At 39.7% G+C, this 20,845-nt stretch overlaps 2 protein-coding genes across 4 annotated transcripts in view; one reads left to right on the top strand and one right to left on the bottom strand.

Moving 5' to 3' along the window:
• Kif6 (kinesin family member 6) overlaps positions 1-20,845 on the bottom strand; it is a 359,724-nt gene that overhangs the window by 120,005 nt on the left and 218,874 nt on the right. The window lies entirely within an intron of this gene.
• Positions 7,080-7,685, top strand: LOC141425636 (2-oxoisovalerate dehydrogenase subunit beta, mitochondrial-like). The gene is made up of 2 exons (XM_074082262.1): positions 7,080-7,431; positions 7,482-7,685. Exons 1-2 carry the CDS (start codon positions 7,086-7,088, stop codon positions 7,553-7,555), a joined length of 420 nt encoding a protein of 139 aa, XP_073938363.1. The 5' UTR covers positions 7,080-7,085; the 3' UTR covers positions 7,556-7,685.

Below are 20,845 nucleotides of genomic sequence, written 5' to 3'. Positions count from 1 at the left end.
AATTTGGCTCTGGGTTAAATTATATGACTTCCAAATTTTACAGCTCTTCCAAATTACTTTCCATTTAAACTGCTTTTCTTGTTTCTTGAATCCATTACTTCCATAGAAATAATAGTTACCAGAAGGCTATTTTCATGTTTCTCTATTCCCCCCAAATAAAATCCATCCATCAATCATTAAATAGCTTTTTTGAATATCTTACCCCTGTAGTTAACAATCAATAAAAGTCATGAAAAATAAAGTTATTATATAATAATTATCAAAGTTATCAATCAGCAACTGATTGGCAATTTTAGTGCATGGTTTTCAGTTCTCACATCTCTTGGTCCCTATTCAGTATTCAGAATATTCTTTTATCATTGACTGATCTTTTCTGGCATTTTGTCATAGTTCTGTGTTCTCCTTTGATGCCCCTAACTGTCCATTCTGAGCCTCCTTGCTCCTCTACTACCTGCCCTCTAAGCGACACTAACAAGGAGGAGGTAAGTGTAATAGGAAGGAAGTTGAGTATGGCAGACATTATTAGTGAGACATGGTGCTTAACTAGCTGTGTGAGTATGTATCAAACTCTTGTGTTGTTGTTCCAAGAATGGAAAACTAAACTTCAAGCTGGCTTTAAAAAACCAAATCTACAGTTCAGGTAACTGAAAATGTAAAAGTACATGGTTTTAGATACTTTTTGATACAAAGACTCAAAAAGAAAAGAAAGATCTGAGAAAACATAAAACATAGCACAGATATCTAAAGTGATGGGAAATGTGAAAGAGGTTGAGATGTGAAAGAGCAAGTAATTAGGTCCAACACACGTGTAACAGGAGTTTCTAAAGAAGTGAAGAGAGAGAATGGAGCAAGGCAATGTCAGAAAAGATAATGGCTTTGCACTTTCCAGAAATAATAAATATGTGACTATTGATATTCAGGAACACAAAGAAGGTTGATCAGGAAAAGTAAAAACAAAATTCATTCCCTGGACTTAACAGCACTAAAGAAGACAGATCTTAAAAAGAGCTAGGGGAATATGTTTATTGCCCACTGAGGAATGGCATATATGTTGTTAGCACACTGCCCAACAACAACAATAGAAATAGAAAAGAACAGAAGAGTATATTTAAAGTATTGAGAGAAAATATGTGTCAATCCTAGAATTCTATACAACCAAATAGTCATTCAATTTGTGTGGAACAAAATGCTTACTTTTCTACTCCACTCTTAATTCCAAGCACTCTATACCTCAGCTACATGAAATTTTTCACAGATCCAAATGCATGATGCCTTTTCATGCCTTTGCAGTATGGCCTCTTTGGCTTAGGATTTTGTTTCTCACATGGTAGGCTCCAATTCATTTTTTTCTAATTTCACTTTAAATACTATCTCTTTTGAGAGACCTTTTATAACACCCTCTGGAAGAATTATTATTATTCATTCTTGCATTCCCCCTTCACATTTATTTTGAGACATGACAAATGTTTACTATATGAAGTAAGAATGCATGTATGCATAACACTGCTAAAATTGATGGTCAAAGAAGTTTTGGAAGAAGTCAGCCTTAAACTAGGATTTGCTTGAAGTCCAGCTAGATCTTATTTGATGCCCAGTTCAACAAGAGGAGTCTCTTCAATAACAAATCACAGTTGAGATTTATGGAGCACTAGGCTGTAACCGGTTAACAGCTGAAGAGAGTAATCATTCTTCATCAGCAGATGGCAAGGCAACATGAGTGAACAGTGCTATTGGTTGGACAACTTAAAAATCAATGCCAGTTCTCTTCATGTTTTCCTTCTGCTCTCTCTGGACCAGCTCTGTCCAATAAAAATACGATGCAAACCATGCATATAATTTTAGGTTTTCTAGTAGATACACTGAAAATATTAAAAGTAACAAATGAAGTTAATGTTAATGACATATTTTATATAACTTGGTATATCTCAAATATTATCATTTCAACCTGTAATCAGTATTTATAAATTATTTAAATATCTTACTTTTGTTTTTTTATACTCAGTCTTTGAACTCTTTGCATATTTCATACTTACAGCACATCTCAATTTGGACAGTGAATTTACATTAGAAACAGTTGCTCTACACCACCACCAACAGGTGTTGGTGAGGATGCGGGGGAAAAAGGAATCCTCTTACACTGTTGGTGGGAATGTAAACTAGTGCAACCACTCTGGAAAAAAATTTGGAGGCTACTTAAAAAGCTAAACATTGACCTACCATATGATCCAACAATACCACTCTTGGGGATATACCCAAAAGACTGTGACACAGGTTACTCCAGAGGCACCTGCACACCCATGTTTATTGCGGCACTATTCACAATAGCCAAGTTATGGAAAGAGCCAAGATGCCCCAGCACTGACGAATGGATTAAGAAAATGTGGTATCTATACACAATGGAATTTTATGTAGCCATGAAGAAGAACAAAATGTTATCATTTGCTGGTAAATGGATGGAATTGGAGAACATCATTCTGAGTGAGGTTAGCCTGGCCCAAAAGACCAAAAATCATATGTTCTCCCTCATATGTGGACATTCGATCAAGGGCAAACACAACAATGGGATTGGACTTTGAGCACATGATAAAAGCAAGAGCACACAAGGGAGGGGTGAGGATAGGTAAGACACCTAAAAAATTAGCTAGCATTTGTTGCCCTCAACACAGAGAAACTAAAGCAGATACCTTAAAAGCAACTGAGGCCAATAGGAAAAGGGGACCAGGAACTAGAGAAAAGGTTAGATCAAAAAGAATTAACCTAGAAGGTAGCACACACGCACAGGAAATCAGTGTGAGTCAATGCCCTGTATAGCTATCCCTATCTCAACCAGTAAAAACCCTTGTTCCTTCCTATTATTGCTTATACTCTCTCTACAACAAAATTAGAAATAAGGGCAAAATAGTTTCTGCTGGGTATTGAGGGGGGGGAGAGGGAGGGGGCGGAGTGGGTGGTAAGGGAGGGGGTGGGGGCAGGGGGGAGAAATGACCCAAGCCTTGTATGCACATATGAATAATAAAATAAAAAAAAAAGTTTGAAAAAAAAATAATTAAAATTAAAAAAAGAAACAGTTGCTCTATATTGATGTTTCATAAAATTTACAATTGTAAGATGTAAACATACTTAAAAATTTTCCAATATAACCAAATTGAATACCAAAAATATTTTCCATTAATATTTATATACATAGTCACAAACTGGCTAATTAAATGTTTATGTGTCATACTGGAAACAATGAATGTGCCTGTTGACAGATATCACGATAAAAGATAACACATCATACCACGGTGAAAATGAAATGCCGTCCTATAAAAAAAACAAAGGCATGTCTAACAGATAATTTAGCTTTCTTTTTGCCAGTTCTGGAGATTGAACTCAGGGCCTTGTGCTTGCTAGTCAAGCACTTTACCACTTGAGCCACAGCCCTAGTCCTATTGCTTTTGATGTTTTTCAGATAGGGTTTTTTGCTTTTGCCTGGGCAGGCCACAGACCATGGTCCTTTGTCTCTGCTTCTCAGGTAGCTGGGATTATAGTTGTGAGTCACCATGCCTGGCCCTAGTGAATAAATTTTTGTTGCTATTTTTATATTTAAATAAAAATAAAATAAAATTAGAAATTCAGAGCCTCAGCTGTACTGGTCACCTTGTAACTACTCAATAGCCACACAGAGCTAATGGATACCACATTGGACAAAGTCAAGCTAATAGCTGGACAAGCCTATGTCCATCTTCCTACCCTTTTTTTTTATAACTTAGGTAGTGGCATGATACATTTTTGGCCAAAGAAAATGTACAAGAAACTTTGTGTGTGTGTGTAATTCTAGGAAGGCTTTTGCTTTCTTGATAAAGGTACAAATTCAAGAGGAAAGTTTGGTAGCACCATTCTTTTTCTCTCCTGACTTAAATGGGAACATAATGGATGTCTGGAGCTATAGCAGGTATCCTGTCACTATGAGGCAACTAATATGAGGATGAAGAGTTAATATCCTAAGAGTGATGAAGCAATAACCTGAAACTCCAATGACAAACTCTGAGGTCACCTATCTTTAAACTTCTTTTTAAGACAGCAACTACCCTTATAACCTAAGTCATTAATAGATAATATTTGTAGACAAAAGCATTCTTAATTGACATAATGAGTGTGGGGAGCTGGGAAGAGGGACGATAGGTAGCTTGATTAGGGTAGAGGTACATATTGAAGAATAATGGTAAATAAGTTTACAGAGATGGGGTGGGGCCAGATAATGGGGGCCTATCAGATGCATCAACTGAACTACTTAGACCAGTGTACCTATCCTGCCTCCGAGATTTATCATATTGTATCTATTTTATACTATCTTACATTTGTAAAACGGTGGGTTTTTTTCCACTAGATTTTAAGGGCTGAGAAACTTGTACAGAGGAAATATGCAGTAACCATCCATTAACTGATGATTAGATAGAGAGCTGGAGGTATCAAGACGGGACTGGATCTTTAGCATGGATCAAATATTTAACATTAAAGGAAATTCAGCAAACCAAATAAAGCTCTTGGTAAAAAAAATCTCTTCAGGGTTTCATTTTAATGTCAGATAGAAAGTCCCTGGCTAACCTTGTATCTCATGAGCACTTAAGGAAAAAAAGACCACAAGGAATTAGATTTTGCTTAATCTCTTCTACTTTCAACTTAATTCCACATAGCACCTTTATCCTTCCTATGACATTTGGCCTCTCTTTTCATCTCTTTGAATGTGTAACTTGTGACCTCATGGTGTCCTTTCCTTTATTCCTCTGGGTTAAGCCTTCCATTTGTCTCCTGTATCTCACTTCCCCAGCATGAGACCAGGACTCCAACTCACGGTTCGAACCTGGTGCAAACCTCTACTGATCCATCTGCCTTCAGTCTCAACAACTCCAACTGATCAAATTTCTTTGACAATATTTTTAAGGTAACTTAAAAAAATTAAAGTAATACATTCTTTGTATACCATTTGAATATTTCAACACTAAAAAAGAAAGGAAAAAAATCTATAATCTGACCACAAAGAGGTAACAACCATATTTTAGTGTATTTCCTTCTAGCTTTTTTTCTATGCATATTTAGATCTCTGTAACATAATTAAACTTAAAAACAAAATTTTGAATTAATCTTTCTCACTTTTGATGAAACATTTCCTGTAACTAACAAATCTTCAAAAGCATTTTTACAAATAACTGTATGATATCCCATCAGTTGGCAATTCTTGAATTTATTTAATCATATTTTTTATATCATCACTTCTCCTTTCAGATTCCTCACAGTGGCTGCCAATTGCCTTTTGCATTAAGTAAAAACTCCTGGTCTTGGACCCTGTTAGGTGCTGTCATTCTGCATCTGCCTCTGTCCCCCAGCTGGTGTCTTCTCATATCGTAGCAAAATGAATAGGCTCACACTTCCCACATATGACTTTCCCCTCTTCACTGATCATCACCCATCTTCCTCCTCCTACATCTCTGTCTGGTCATGGTTCTTCTTAAAATCTACCTCAGATGTCAATGCAATAACCTTCCACTGTCTCTTTCCCTATGTTTCACACATCTCTGTTGACTTTGTGTACACATTTATGGCTTTGACAGTTTGTAGATGACCAAAGTTATGCTTTTGTCATACATAGGTTATGGTCTGAGAGCATGGATGCAGCCATTATGAGGGGACCAAGAGCAGAGGGAATGGAGCCAGCAGCTGGGACCCCTTCCTCTGACTCCTGTCACACTATGAGATGGTCAGTTCTAGAAGGGAGGTTGAGGCAGGACTATTTTCATGCTCAGCACAGAGCGCTTAATGTTGCCCAGCTTTGATTAACAAGATAGACAGTCAGACATTTGGAGACCATCTGCATTTCCATCCTAAATGAAAACATATTTATTTTGGGTTCTGAGTATCTGGAGGATGAGGGAACCATGTGCATACAGGAGTCATACCCTCCTCTTGGAAAAAATGATCTCATTTAAATCCAATGGCTGTTTTAGATTAGTCAGTGCATTAGGTACAAACCTGTGTGTTATTAAGGGTCCTAGTGAAATTCCCTTCCTTTTGGGCCTAATGTTCGTTCATGTCACATAGCAGGGAATTATCCTTGACTCCTTCTTCCCCTTCCTCACCACTGGTATTTAATTAGTCACGACGACCTTTTGATTTCCCCTTGCCTGGATCTTTCTTTCCCACCTCTCTGCATCCCCAACACTGGTGCCTTAGTTCAAACCCTCATCTTGTGTCTAAAGAAATGCAATACCTTCCTAGTTTGTCTCCCTGACTTCAGTCTAACCATCTTCCTATACTCATCAGGAATATCCTTCTAAAATAAACCTTAAGTTTCTCTCTGATGCTTAAACATTTTCAGAGACTCCCTAGTGTTTATAGGATCATGTCCAAACCTTATGCATTTAACAACTGGCTCCACCATAAGCTTTTTCTTCGGACATTCCCACCATATAAGACACCTTGTGTTCTAACTACACTCAAATACCTGATGTTCTCTAATAGAGTCTGTTCAGACATACCTTGCTTGAATATGCATTTTTTCTTTTTTGACCATACTACTCCCTATTCATCAAATGCATTTCTTCTTCCTTACCTCCCTCTGTTTGGTGAATTTATTTCAAGAGACATCTGGAATGTTTCTGTCCGTGAAGCATCCCCTAATGCCCCCACACAGAACATCAATCCCTCCCCTCTATGGCACAGCAGTCTGCTCAGGTCTCCTGTAGTCCTGCCATATTATGTGGCAAGCATTGCTTCACTTTTGTACATGTCTGTGAGCTCTTTGAATTTGTAGCCCAAGATCTAACACAGAGCTTCATGTGTATGATGTTAAACTGTGTTAGCTGAAAATATAAAATATGGCAATGAAAGAAGTTATTTTGATAAACAGTTCTGTATGTCAATAAGGCCAGATTTCCTTCCTCTCTTCCTTTCTCAATTCTCTTCTAACACCCACTGCCATAAGTCTTAGACTGTCTGGAGAAACATATAATAATTGTTTCTCAGGTAAGAATTACAAGATAAAAGAGTTTCTATTTCCAAAATGGTGGTGTAAGTGACTCAGAGGACTCCACCACCAGCAAGAGGGGATGGCGGCTGCGGCAGTGACTGCAGGTGGGCTCTTGAGGCTCCGTGTCGCCGGAGCAGGGGGACACTGGCGTTGGCTGCGTAGTGCTGCGGGACGAGCGCGGGACTTCCTGCAACCTGCTTCCGCTGGCGAAGATGTGGCCCAGAGGCGGGAGGTGGCTCACTTCACGTTCCAGCCCGACCCCGAGTCCCGGGAGAACGGGCAAACTCAGAAAATGAATCTTTTTCAGTCAGTAACAAGTGCCTTGGGTAACTCATTGGCCAAAGATCCTACTGCAGTAATATTTGGTGAAGACGTTGCCTTTGGGGGAGTCTTTAGATGCACTGTTGGCTTGCGAGACAAATACGGTGGCCCATGAGTTGCAGGCATCTTCATGAATTCATTTGCTATCTTTCAGATCCAAGATTTACCAAGAGTTTGAAGTTGCTCTACCTAATTCTATCAGTCCCCGGAGGGCTACTGCCTTTGTGATCTCTGAAGACTTAGGTCTTAGACTAGCAACTGCTCCAGTGGAGGTACAAGCCTTCCAGCCTTGTTTCCTTTTCTTGAATCTCCCCTACACTGCTATCAGAGGTGAAGAGTTTGCCTTGGCAATGGGTTATTGAACAAGTGCTGCGAGTTTCCCACGTCACTATGACAGGAGCCTGCACAAACAGAACAGGAGTGTCCATGAGTGGCTGAGAAAAAGGGCAGACCCTGGAGACTGAACTTCTCCTCCGAGGATTGGCAGCTGTAATTCAACTTTCCTCCCAAGCCATGCAGAGAGCTTGATATGAATGGTGTCCCCCTCCCATGGCAAAATGCCTCTAGAGATGCCTCATGGGTAACTACAGGGCAAGGACTGTCCCAGAGGAAGCTGTCCACTACGATGAACAGGACAGAAACCTGACACAGGTTGTCTTCAACCCGGGGATTGGTGGAGGAAAAACAGCTGGATCAGATGGAGGACACCAATCACAAGGAACACAACAAGCAGTGGCTATGCTAGCTTTGTTACACAGATTTGAGCCAGCTGGGCATTTGCCTTAGAGAGCCTAGGGCACAGGATGTGCAGATGCGTGGTGTCACACCTCCAGAGCGACATTAACAAATCTGGGAAGAGATGGTGTCACTCCAGGGTCCAACTGGCAGGACAAAGCACAGGATTCTGGCCTCCAGCTCCCTGCCCAAGCCTCTGCCTTCATTCCCCTATCTTACACAGACCCACAAAGGGAGGATCAGCCAGGCTGGACCCCAAGCTCCTCAGTCTCCCGCTAGACAAGCAAAGCTAATGGATGGCCATGAAATCCCCAGATGCTACTAAGGAGCTCTTTGGCCCAAGGACCTGCCATCTCCACAATGTCACTTTCTCTATGCCTTGTTTCCTTTTTATTGCAGATTGTGTCTGGGCTGAGTCCCCCTGTGGGGAAGTGGGGTGTTGGGTTAATGCACTGACTGGTGGTTGTCCTATATCCACACTTTTAAAAGGCACTCAAGTTTCTTTTGCTGAAAAGCACTGACTTCTTACTTTGCCCATGAATTAACTATAAACAGGAGATGCTTTGCATCTTTGTCTCCATTTTGTACCTGTTGTCCTTTGCTCTGAGCCATTCTCTGCTGCAGCCTCCTTGGAATCATGGAAGGACAGGAATGACCAATAACGTCTTTATGACAATGACTGAAACTTCCATGATGAGCAGTGGAGACTTGTAGGACAGACCACCGCTCCAAATGAGAACAATGAGCCCTCATGATGAGGCTGCACCCTGGAGCAGGAACAATCATCTCATGGGAACAGGATGACTCCCATCAAGTGATGACAGTGATGACATCTTTTCTGGAACCACTCTGGGAACCCTTGAACTGAGATAATGGACAACCAGATCACACCTGCGACTGGTACTGTTTACCTATGCATACCTTTGTCTCCTCACCCCAATTCTTTGACACTTAAACCTGTAGCTCATATCTGCACTGCAAACATGGCTGAAGAGGAGCTGAGTGCTTACTCTACCTTTTCCCAAGCATGTCCTGAGCTGTGTAATGAACCTCTTTGTGTGCCATTGAAACAAAAGGTCAAACAGGACTTTAAGCCATTTAAAATTTATTTAATTAAGTATAAAGTTACCTTTACACAGGTCTACAATGACAGCAAATACATTTCTTGCCATAAAGACACAGAATTTGGAGTTTAAAATAGTCCCACTGAGATTCCATATTAACATTGTTGTTAGTGTAAGTTTGTTTTAAATAATCAACTTAAAATACATATACTATCTACAAAATGAAATTAAAATGCACTATCTATATACAATGAATTCATATTTAAAGCATCTGTTAATAAAATAATATCCTGAGTATTACAATTCTATGAAGCTTGATTTTGATGTAAAGTATAATGACTGAATAACGTTGTAAATTGTAATGAAGATGAGACAGTAATCAAAAGAACTCTGAAAAGAGATCTTACTTTCACATTGGTCTCTAATTGTAGTAAATATATTACTTGGCATTAAGACACAAACTTTGGAGTTTAAAATAGCCCTACTACAAGATTATATCCATACAACTCTAATTGTTCATGTAATAGTGGCTTAAATGATAGAGTTAAAGCAGTTACACTATCTAGAATAAAATGAAAATATAGCAGAACAGAACTAAAATAAGATTCATATTTAAATCATCTATTTATAAAATACTATCCTGACACTTATGCTTTGATTAAGCTCGAGTTTGATGTAAAATGTAATGACTAAATCACAGTATTACTTTGAAATGAAAATGAGACAGATATCAAAGACATTGGGAGAAGAGATCTTACTTTTGTATTGGTCTATAATTACAGTAAATAAATTTTTTGGCATGAAGACACAAGATTTGGTGTTTAAAATATCCCCACTGCAAGATCATATCCATAAAACTCCAATTATTATTTATGTAAAAGTGCATTAAATAATCAAGTTAAAATAATTACCCAGAATAAAATGAAAATTAAATGATAAAAAAAAAAAGAATTACAAGATAAAAGAGTTTCTATTTCCAAAATGGTGGTGTAAGTGACTCAGAGGACTCCACCACCAGTGAAACAATAAATAAATAAATGACTTTATGGAACAGAGAGCAAGAGGAAGTTCAAGCCTAAAGGTACTATTGAAAACTGTAGAGTGGTAAGCAATTAATAGTAGACTGGTAGCTCCATGAGAGCAACAGGCCAGATCAACTTAAGCTGGAAGTTTAACAGAGACCAGGAAGCAAATAACACTCCTGGGGTTGGAACAAGCCTCAGAAACTACTTCTGCAAAGAGGACGAATTTAATTACATCAAACTGTGGACAATTTATGCCCAGGCATCATTGAAAACAATAAAGCAATCAGCTACCAATTAGTGGAGGCTACATCTAGGTATGATACCAACAGAGACAACTGGTTTAGCAGAGAGATTGGGGTAAAAGACAGTGGAATAGAGCCCTGCTGAAACTGTTGTCATCTCAGGGTGTCATGCCCAGAGCTGTGCCTTCTGAGGAGCAACATCAGATAAGTGGATAAATGGCTTCACAATGGACACATGACTATTTATAAATGCCTTCACTGAGTTATTTCATCCAAGTCACTCAGACAAACCAACAAAAAAATATCAGCAAGCCCAGGGAGAAGGGAAGTAGAGATCAGTATAATATATTATCTAAAACGTCTAATTTCCAACAAAGATTTATGAGAAATGCACAGGGAAACAGCAGGTAAGAGAAACTCTCAATGAGAAGACATAGATATAAGCTTAGCAGACAAAGAATTCAAATAGCAAATTATAAATATGTCCAAAGAATCAAAGGAAACAATGCTTAAAGAAGCAAGAGGGGGTATGATGCAATGCCTCATCAGAGAATCTATTGGTAAAGAGAAATCATTAAAATGAATCAAATGGATCTGAAGTTGAAAACTACAAAAACAACAACAAAAATCAATACAGGGCCCAATGGTAGATTTGAACTGAAAGAAGAAAGACTTAGTAAACTTGAAGATAGATAATAAGAGAGAACACAATCTGAAGAACAGAGAGAAAAATAATGAAGGAAACATAAGACTCAGAGAAATGTGGGGCACCATTTAGCACAACATATGCGTACTGGGAATACTGGAAGGAGAGAAGAAAGAAAATATTTAATGCTGGGAGTGTAGATTAGTGGCAAAGTACTTGCCTAGCATGACCCATGACCCTGGGTTCAATTCCCAGCACTGAAAAACATGTTGAAAACACGCCAAATTGATGAAAAACTATAACCTACATACCCAAAAGCTCAACGGATTCCAAGAATAAATACAAAGAGATCCATATCTAGCTAAATCATAGTTAATATGTTAAAAGTTAAAGACAAAGAGAAAATATTGAAAGCAGCAGGAGAAAACTGACTTGTTATGTATAAGGGAACTTCAGTGAGACTGAGCTGGATTCTCAAAAAATGCTATGGTAAATAGTGTATTTATTTGTCGTCTCATAAAAACTTTTACATTGTATTTCTTGATTGGCATTATGGTATATTTGTAGTTTAATCATATCTAGGGAGTGGATAAAGGCATAATAATAGGACATGAGTGTAATGTATATATTTATATAAATATAAAGATAGCATAAGGAAATCTACTAAATGCTGTATGGAAAAGGGGTGGACGAGGGAGGAGAGTTAAGGAAATATAATAGTAGGAGTGAACTTGTCCAAAGCACACTGTACGTTCTTAAGCAAATATCACAATGAAACCCCATGTACTGTTAATGTATGCTACTAATTTTTTAAAAGACAATATTTGATAATGAAAAATAAAGCATTAAAAGAGGGAGAGAAAAAACAAAAAAGATATGGTACATAGAAAACAAAAAGTAAAATGGCAGATATAAAGTCAACTATGTCAATAATAACATTAAATGTGAATGGATTAAACAATCTAATCAAAAGGTAGAAATTGTTAGATGGAATGGAAAAACAAGGACCAACCATATGCTATAGGAAATGATTTAATTCAAAGATAGAAACTGGTTGAAAGTAAAATAAAAGATATTCCAGTCAAACAGCAACTAAAGAAAGCTAAAAAGATTAAACTAATATGAAACAAAATAGATTTTAAAGCAAAAAAGTTAGTAGAGGTAAAGAGGGATATTTTATAACGATAAAAGTGTCAACACATCAGGAAGATGCAGTAATTATGTATAAACAAATAACAGAACTCCAAGAAAGATGAAGGAAACTGAAAGAATTGAGCAAAGAAATAAACTATTCAACAATAATATTTGGAGATTCCAATGCCCTACATTCAATTACAGACAGAAAAACTAGGGAGAAAATGAACAAGGATACAGAGTGTTGAACACTATAAACTAACTAGAATGTGTGCAGAACATGCAATCCAGCAACAGCAGAATGCACCTTTTTCTCAAGCGCACAGGAAAACATTCTCCTGTATAGACTATATCTTGGATTATAAAGTGAGCCTTAGCACACGTAAAGGATTAAAATCATACAAAGTATGATCTCCAATCACAGACTGGTGGTAGGGAAAGCCAAAGCTGATCATGGAGCAGAGCCTAGGGAAGGGCCAAGAGTAAGGTAGAGCACAGTGAAGAGCAGGTAAGGAGGCAGAAAACTTCAGGATTTGAAGTTCACTGTTCAGAGGTCTAAAAGCAACTTCATGTGGATGAAAGAGAAGTGCACTTACCAGCAGCTCACTGTCTTACCCAAATGCCTGCCTGGTCACTCTTGTTTATGACAACAGAGGTCCCAGATTTCTCTGTAGGAATATTGTGGACTGATTATGCTAGAACATCCAATGGCATTTCCTAATGAATTCATCTCTGAGCACTCCAAATGGAACCTGTCAGATGACTATCCTGGACATTACCTAAGGATGATGCTGTGAAAATCAGGATTGTGAGCAGGAACCCCTTTCATGCTCCCCAGGTGATAAGAAGGATGTTTCATATTCATGGGATCAAAGTGTAGAAAACACTTTTAGGGCAGGAAAAGGAGTAATATGCCATTTTCCACCTAAATGGGAAATCATCTACTGATAGAAGTTTCTACTGTTCCCTGTAAGTCAAACACTTGGAGAAAAATGTTAACTCTATCAGGCCTGAAAAGGACAACTGAGCAGGACCTAAAATGCCTGGAAGTGTGAAAGTGAACACCCTTCTCACATGCAGATGTGCTTCCAAGGGAATAACAGCCACTCACTGCCATGTTCTTTTGTTCACTGCCCTTCTCAGTGTGGACTCCCTTAAGATCATATTGCTTTAAGATGAACAGATTTTTTCTTTAATGGAACACCACTGAGCTCTTATTCCCTTTGACCTTTCATTCATGTGGAATAGTAAAACTTAACATGGAGCTGTGATTTGATATTACAGGGCCAGGGGTGCCAAAGCTAAGGCCTTCATTTGCCAGAAGTTTGCAATTTTTGGGCCAGCGAAATTTTAGGATGCAATCTGGAAGTGTTTTAAATGCCAAAAGAAATGTGACACCCCTCTGTTCTGGTTTCATTTCCTTTTCTGCTGTTCTTCTTTCCCCCTGGTATCTTTTATAGCCTCCACGTTTCCTCCTTGAGGCAGTCTCTGCAGCATGTGGACCCACCTCTTCCCAGGAAAGGTTTTGCTGAATGTACTGCAGCTGTATTTGCTATCTGCCTATGTTACTCACTCTTCTTTGACTCCCTGACCTTTCTTTCCTTTATGCCTCTGCAGCTCACACCCCAGCTTTCTCACTGCCTTCTGGTCTGGCCACGGGATTAAGTGCTCCCTGTACTCTGCTCACGTGGATCTACCATACTCTTTCTGGGCAAGGACACTGGTCACATGGACCAGGCTGGACACTCCACATCGTGGGTTTTACTTATCTGTGGTCATTTCATAGGTCCTACATTCGTGAATTCATGTGTGTTCAGCAAATATGTGCCTATGATGACTGTAGGCTGTCCAGAGGGACTTAGGTGTTCTGACCCTCAATGCCATCAGGAGAGGGTAAGAGGGTAGTAAACATCCTCTCCCAACGCATCTGGGGACCAGTTCAATGTAGAAAAGGCCTAAGCAACTCCAGCCTCTGTATTTTTCCTGGGAGTTCCATTTGCATATGAATCTTGAACTTGGTAGAGCTACTTGCTGAGCATCTGAATTGAGGGGAGGCTCATGTGGCCTTTGCAGAGAATGAACGAACATCAAGGAGCCATAGGAGCTGGAATAAGTTGTAGGTTTCTCAACTTCCATCTTCAAATGCAGCCTCTGATGTTGCCAACACCTAGGTATTCTGATTGTGGCCTGAAGGTGGGGAATCCTAGCACCTTTAATGCTTAGACTCTACATCTAAATACACAGTGTCCTAAAGCAAGAAGCAGCCAAAAATCCCTCCCAGAGCCCAGGCCTCTTCTTCCTCATCATAAGCAGACTCCTGGAAGAGCTGTTCCCTGGCTCCTCTTCCTCAGCTGCTCTTCATACCTCGTCCCACTGCAGCCTGGCTGCTCTCCTTTGTTCTGCACCAAAACTGTTTTTCCAAGGTCACTCACAGCCTCCTTATTTTATCTGACGGCAACAGTCAATCCTGATTCCTTTTGTTGGTTCTTCCTGTCTGTTGGGCTCAGTTTTCATGGCAGGTTCCTCTTCTCCTAAAATGCTGTCATCTTGTTCTTCCTTTCTAGCTAGAAACTTTCATTTCCCTAGATGAAAGTATGATTAAAAAATTATGCCCTTAAACTGGGCACATTCCCAGATGCTGTCAGTAAGTCAGTCAGATGCTGTGCTGACTTAGTGGCTTTCAGTTCTCCAGATCCCATGTTTCTCTCCTATGATATTGAGTTGAGGGACTGATATCATCAGTTAAAGACTAAGCATTGCATAATATTATGCTCTCCTTTATTCAGACAGAGTGGTGTGCAATAGATTTTTAGAATGCTATTTATCAAAATTGGTCAAAATGGAAAAGAAAGAGATAAGCTTCAGCTTTTTTTCTTCTTCCCAAATTTCCCCTGTCTAAAAAAACTTCACTTCCCACCAGTAAGAGCATGAATGACTCCACTTGATAGAGAGGAAAAATGAAATGGAAATCAGGGTTTGCACACAAGGTATATCTATTTCTAACTTGACTTCTACCTTTATTTTCCCTCCTGTGAGGCGCTTCACTGATTAATTTTATAACCTGAGCATGGTTTGAAGTCAGGACACATCTTTTTCAATGAATAATTTTCTTTGTGGAAAACTCATTTGAGTTTTGATCCAGGACCATGATTCTGACCACGACAGGGCCACCCACTTCTGTTCTTATTTGATCTCTGGAAAATCCAATTCTTGGAAATAAAAAATAAATGTGTACCTCCTTAGAGTCTTCATATTACTTCTGTGTGGCTCTGAGGAAAGCTATCATCTGAAGAAAGGTAACAATCAGGGGAGGCTCTCTGACAAGGGAATGTTTAAAGAGAAAGCTATTTTTAAGAGATTGAAGTATTTAAAAATCTTTTGTTATATGTAAGTCATGATGTGTGACTAAATGTCAAGTAAGGAAAAATAAGTAATAAAGATGTTCCCTGCTTTGGGGTTAACACATTTATTTTTAAAGCAACTTTCCTTTTGAGTTTAGAGGTCTTTTTAGTTGTAAGAATCCAGTAACTAAGGTAAATGACACATAATACGGGCTTATAAATTTTCCTTATTTCCTCGCACGAATGAAGGATATCTTACAAGTCTTATATTTCATGTCAGAAAGCTAGACTCTTGAATATTTCCAAGAGAGTAATAATTGATCATAAAGACATAATAAATGAGCTGGTCTGTCACCTTCTCCTGAGAAGGAGCTGTGGCCTTCACGTTCTTTTCTACTTCTTTCGGAGGAGCTGTGGGCACTTGGTAGGGCTAATTGCTCACTAACTGTGCATTGTGGTGTGGTTTGTGATTGTGGCATAGCAAGCCTACATCTGGATAGGTGGCAAGCCTTCCAGAGTGGTTCCAACTCCAACTTGTAGTTGAACAGCCTTGCAGTGGGGCCATTACCTTGTGGCATATCAGCAGGGTAGTTATCCAGACCTGTTAATTATCCATTTATCCCTATAGATGGATCTAGGACAACTGCTATGACTTCAGAGTACAATGAACACAATTTCTTGATGGTTTTCTGTTGCTGAAAGTGAGGATAATTCTTTTGTACTTGTCAATGCTGGAATTCCTTCAATTAAACTAATTCTTTGGGTGAATGGAGGAGATAAAGGTGAGGGAATATGGTTGATAGGTTTTATATACTTACACAAAATAGAACGATGAATTCTCTTGCAATTGCTTTAAGTGCAGTGGGGAGGGGGTTGTGGGCAGGAGCAGATGGTGGGAACAATCTAACCAATATGTAATGTAAGGCTATTTGAAATTGTCACAATGAATTCCCCCTGTACAATGAGTATATTCTAATAAAGTCCGTTTTATCTCTTTTGGTGGTACTGGGGTTTGAACTCAGGGACTCCCACTTGTGAGGCAGGTGCTTTACCACTGAGCCACTCCACCAGCCCTTATGTTCTAATAAAAATGAAGAAAAAAACCCTCCTAATTTTGCAGTGAATTAAGAAATGAATACCAGGAAAGGCCCCAGTCTGAGATCCAGAAGGCCTGAGTCAAAGCCCTGGTTTTTCTTTATGAACTGTGTGACCTTGAGCAAATCACTCAACCTCTGTAAGCCTAGTTCTTTCCTCTCTACACAATGGGTGGGCAGTGGAGATGGAAATAACTACCTTTCTACCTCCCAAGTGTGTTCCAGGAGAAAGTGACACAATGAGCACAGATACTAACAGATTGCCCGTTGCTAAGCATATGTAAAGATGCGGTTTCTTGACTTGCCATTTCAAAACACAAGTACACACACCAACACCAAAAGTAACAACTGAAAGGAAAAGAACTAGGATGGAAAGTTTCCACACATACTAATTTTGTAAGTACTCATATTTTATTTTTTCCCTTTAATTAATTAATTAATTTATTTATTTTGGTGGCCCTGGGGTTTGAACTCAGGGCTTCATGCTTGCTAGGCAGGCACTCTTACCACCTGAGCCCCTCTGCCAGCAGTATTATATTTTAAACAGCTAATCTCCATCAGCAGGATTGTTTGAAATATCAAGCAGAATCCTTTCTCGATGTTTTCCTACATCCCTGACAACATTTGCTAGGGCTGTTTTTAATCATAGAGGATCTGGAATCGGAATCTAACCTGAAATTTCTGGGTCTCATTCTTCCTTACCTGTTCCCTTTCCTGCCACTTTGCTCCTTCAGTGGAGGCTGTTACCTCTGACCCAGTCCTGGCTTGATGTGATTCTATGTGCTGAGCTAGGTTCATCATAAGGGCCTTCCTATGACCTTGGAGGGAGTTATCACTCTCTAAAGAGGAAACGACAGCTTCATGAGCAGGTCAAGGGTTCATGCTTCTGTTGAGGTATGTTTTCCTCTTGGGGCCACTGTTCAGCTCCAGCATAGCAGTTAGGAAAGTCACTTCAGGAAACAGTGCACACAGAAAATTCTGCTGTGGTCTTGCTGATAATTGCACTCACTGTGTGCCCACCTAGCAGTGGCTTTCTTTCGACTGGGGATAGCTTAAAGCAGTTTGGCAAATGTGCTCTGGGAACATGGAATCTGATAAAATCAATAAAACTAACAAATGAACAATCAAACAGGCTTTACTTGTGATCTGTGGTATTTTGGCATAAGAACACATAAAAACAACAGAGAAGCAAAAGAAACCTAGGCTTGAAACTCCAGTCAACAACAGTCTACATATACCATCAGAAAAAATTTGAGTTCAGAGTGGATTCTAGAAATAAAGCTGGAAGGAATCTGAGGAATCTACATGCTAGGGTTTTATTTGTTTCCCCCTGATAGTTACTTCTGAGAAAACTACTTAGTCACACCAGTTCCAAATCACTTTTTTTTTTTTTGGTGAGACTGGGGTTTTGAACTCAGGGCTTCACGTTTGAAAGGCAAGCACTCTATTGCTTGAGCCACTCCTCCAGCTTCCAAACTACTCTTGAAATGAGTAAGAACCCATGGAAAAGAGCTATGAGGGTTCTTTTTCCTCAGTTCCTTATCTTTCTGTGGATGAACAATGTATTTCCTGCAAGGTTTGCCATTTTTCAGCTTAAGGCAAATAACTTATTCATGCTTATAACACTGCATGTACTGATTTGAGGGAAGCATCACATCTAATTTAAGATTAGTAACTCCAGTAGCGTGAGCATTTACTCAATCATTTATTTATACAAACATCTATTGGATTTACAAATCTTGACTGAAAAATCTATTTTGTAGCAAGGCATTTGAGGAGACTTTTTGGGAGGGATGAAAAAATGATAGAGTCAGATCCCTAAGTTAAGGAGATTGAAATTCACTGGGGCACACAAATATATGAAAAAATGTTCAAATAAGAAAAAAGTGAACTAGATCTGAACAAAGATTGACTAGAAAATCCACCAATGAGATAATCCAATGTGTAGGGCAAGGCTGTGGGGAAGCAGGCAACCCCAGCTATTGCTGGTGGGAATGCAAATTAGCACAGAGAAATCCCCAAAGAGGGAAATGCAGAAATCTCTATTAAACGTATAAGTGCATGTAGACTTTGTACAGCGAGTCTAATTTATGATAGACATCCAAGTACAAAATCATATAAAGACAGGTTATTTTTTGCAGCACTACCTTTAATAGCAAAAGATTGTTAAAACCACATCCTTTGGTAAGGAGCTAGTTCTTCATATAACTGGACACTTTGCAGCTGACAAAAAATGGGGAAAAATCCACAAGATCTATCTTTAAGTGAGAAAACCAAAGTACAGAGAAGTTTTGTATAGCATGAAATCATCTTTTGTAAAGAAGAAGGAAGATAAGAATATATACTGATATTTGCTTGAGATTATATAAATAAACTCTGGAAACAGACACAAGGAAATAATGAAAATGTTTGTAGTGCTAGTTGTTGGGACATGGTTCCAGGTGGGAATGGACAGTTAGGGGTACACCTCTTTACATTGTCTTGATTTCAGAGTCATTTGGATGAATTACCTCTTCAAAATATAAAATAAATACACTAAAAAAGTTATAGGGAAGATACACACGTGTGCCAATAATATGTCTAATGAACAGTGCTGCCTTATTTTCTGATTAAATTTAAAACTCTTTGAAGGATAATTGCATAAAAGCCCTTTGAACCAATCTCTCAGACAGATTGCCCTTTTCCGATTTCTCCTATAAACCACTGCCAGATTAATCTTCCCCCAGGCACCCTTAGACAGATTGCCAGAAGTGATTCCTTATGGTCTCTGCATAAAATTCAAACATCTCTGTTTGGCTTTTAGGGCTCTCCACCAACTCACCCCACCCAAACGATGTAACGTATGACCACCATTGAGGTCCTCATCAGGCATCTTTTGCTCCTATCAGGCTAGGTACATCATTGTTGAACGTTCCCATCCCTGTGCCTTTGCACACATGCATGCATACACCGCCTCCCCAACCCAACATCACTGGGACCTTTGGCAGGCAGCCCACATCTTCAGTTTTTTGGGTCTTACTAAGAAGAAGTTGTCTGGGTCACAGCTGTAGGGAATGGGCTAGACCCCAATCCATCTCCCCACTTGGTGTTTTGGGGATCTTGAGCCAAATGTTTAGATTCTGCTAACTGTGAATTATATAATGGGTAACCTACCTTGGGACTAAACTGAAATTCAAACATTAATGGAGGTGCATTGGAGGGTGGTCCCCTGTGGCACTCATTTGCCTGTGGGTTCCTGCCACCACCACCACCATCACTACCAGATGAGGGAAAAGCTGGAAGGAGACATGAAGTATCCAAGAGGGAAGAGAGTAGTGTCCCCAATCCTTTAAAGCTCCTATCTGAGCACTGTGGAGCAAGAGACTGCAGGCTGCACCCAAAGGGCCCATTTCTCTTAAGAATGCTAGGGACCACAAAGCATTACCCAGGCAGGGGTCATAAGGAAGCTGCCTACCCATGCCAGTGTAGAGTACAACATGGCTGTGAGGCAATGAAAAATCAGAAGAATGGAAGGCAGTTCTGAGATCCCTTTGTGGTTTGCAGCTTTGGGGAACTCTAGAAGCCCCAGCCCTGAGTGGGGCAGCATGGGGAGAGCAGGAACACGAGGGTCCTCTCAAGCTGGGGACATTAGGAAGGGACCACTATGGAGCTGCAAGAAAGACCAGCTCTTGAGCTATGTAAGGTACTCCCTGGGCTTTTTAGGATTCCTGGGTGGGTATGGGGCTCTGTAAGAGGCTGAGGATGGAAGGAGGTAGTTGGTGGCGGAAGCCAGAGGAATTTGGATTATTTCTGTTGCTGTAACCTCATCCCCCACCCCAAGTGGATGATGCTTTGAGAAGCTCAACTCACGTTTTCTAGTCACTAGTTAGCACCTCATGTGGTATTGGGCCCTTGGTCACTGATAATGACCACGCAGTTTGAATGATCCGGTTGCAGAGCTAGTGTGAGTAATGGTGGGGAGGTTCCATCCTGAGGGTCACCTTCAGCCCATCCATTGATAATGGCTGTTTGGAGAAGAGAAAGGTTGTGGAACCCAGTCCAGCTCACTGTGGAAGGGTGTCATAACCCATTACAGATGTCTGCATGGTCCCAGAGCGGAGGGCACGTTTTCTGTGGATTTGTCATCTTGCTGCTTTTATATTACAGTCAAGGAAACTGAACCCTAGGGAAGGAAGGAAAGTGGCTCGTTTAAGCCCTCCATACCAACCTAAAACCAGAATGTAATTTCCTTCTTTCC

The sequence above is a fragment of the Castor canadensis genome, chromosome 8, assembly GCF_047511655.1.
Source record: "Castor canadensis chromosome 8, mCasCan1.hap1v2, whole genome shotgun sequence".
Taxonomy (NCBI): Eukaryota; Metazoa; Chordata; class Mammalia; order Rodentia; family Castoridae; genus Castor; species Castor canadensis.
The sequence above is the reverse complement of the archived record's forward strand: the minus strand, read 5'-3'. Positions and strand labels throughout refer to the sequence as shown.

What these genes read in the sequence shown, in the direction of transcription:
- LOC141425636 (XM_074082262.1), top strand. Translation starts at nt 7,086, where the DNA reads ATGGCGGCTGCGGCAGTGACTGCAGGTGGGCTCTTGAGGCTCCGTGTC. An exon ending in TGGCTTGCGAGACAAATACG is followed by an intron (nt 7,432 to 7,481) that starts GTGGCCCATGAG and finishes GCTATCTTTCAG; the next exon opens with ATCCAAGATTTACCAAGAGT.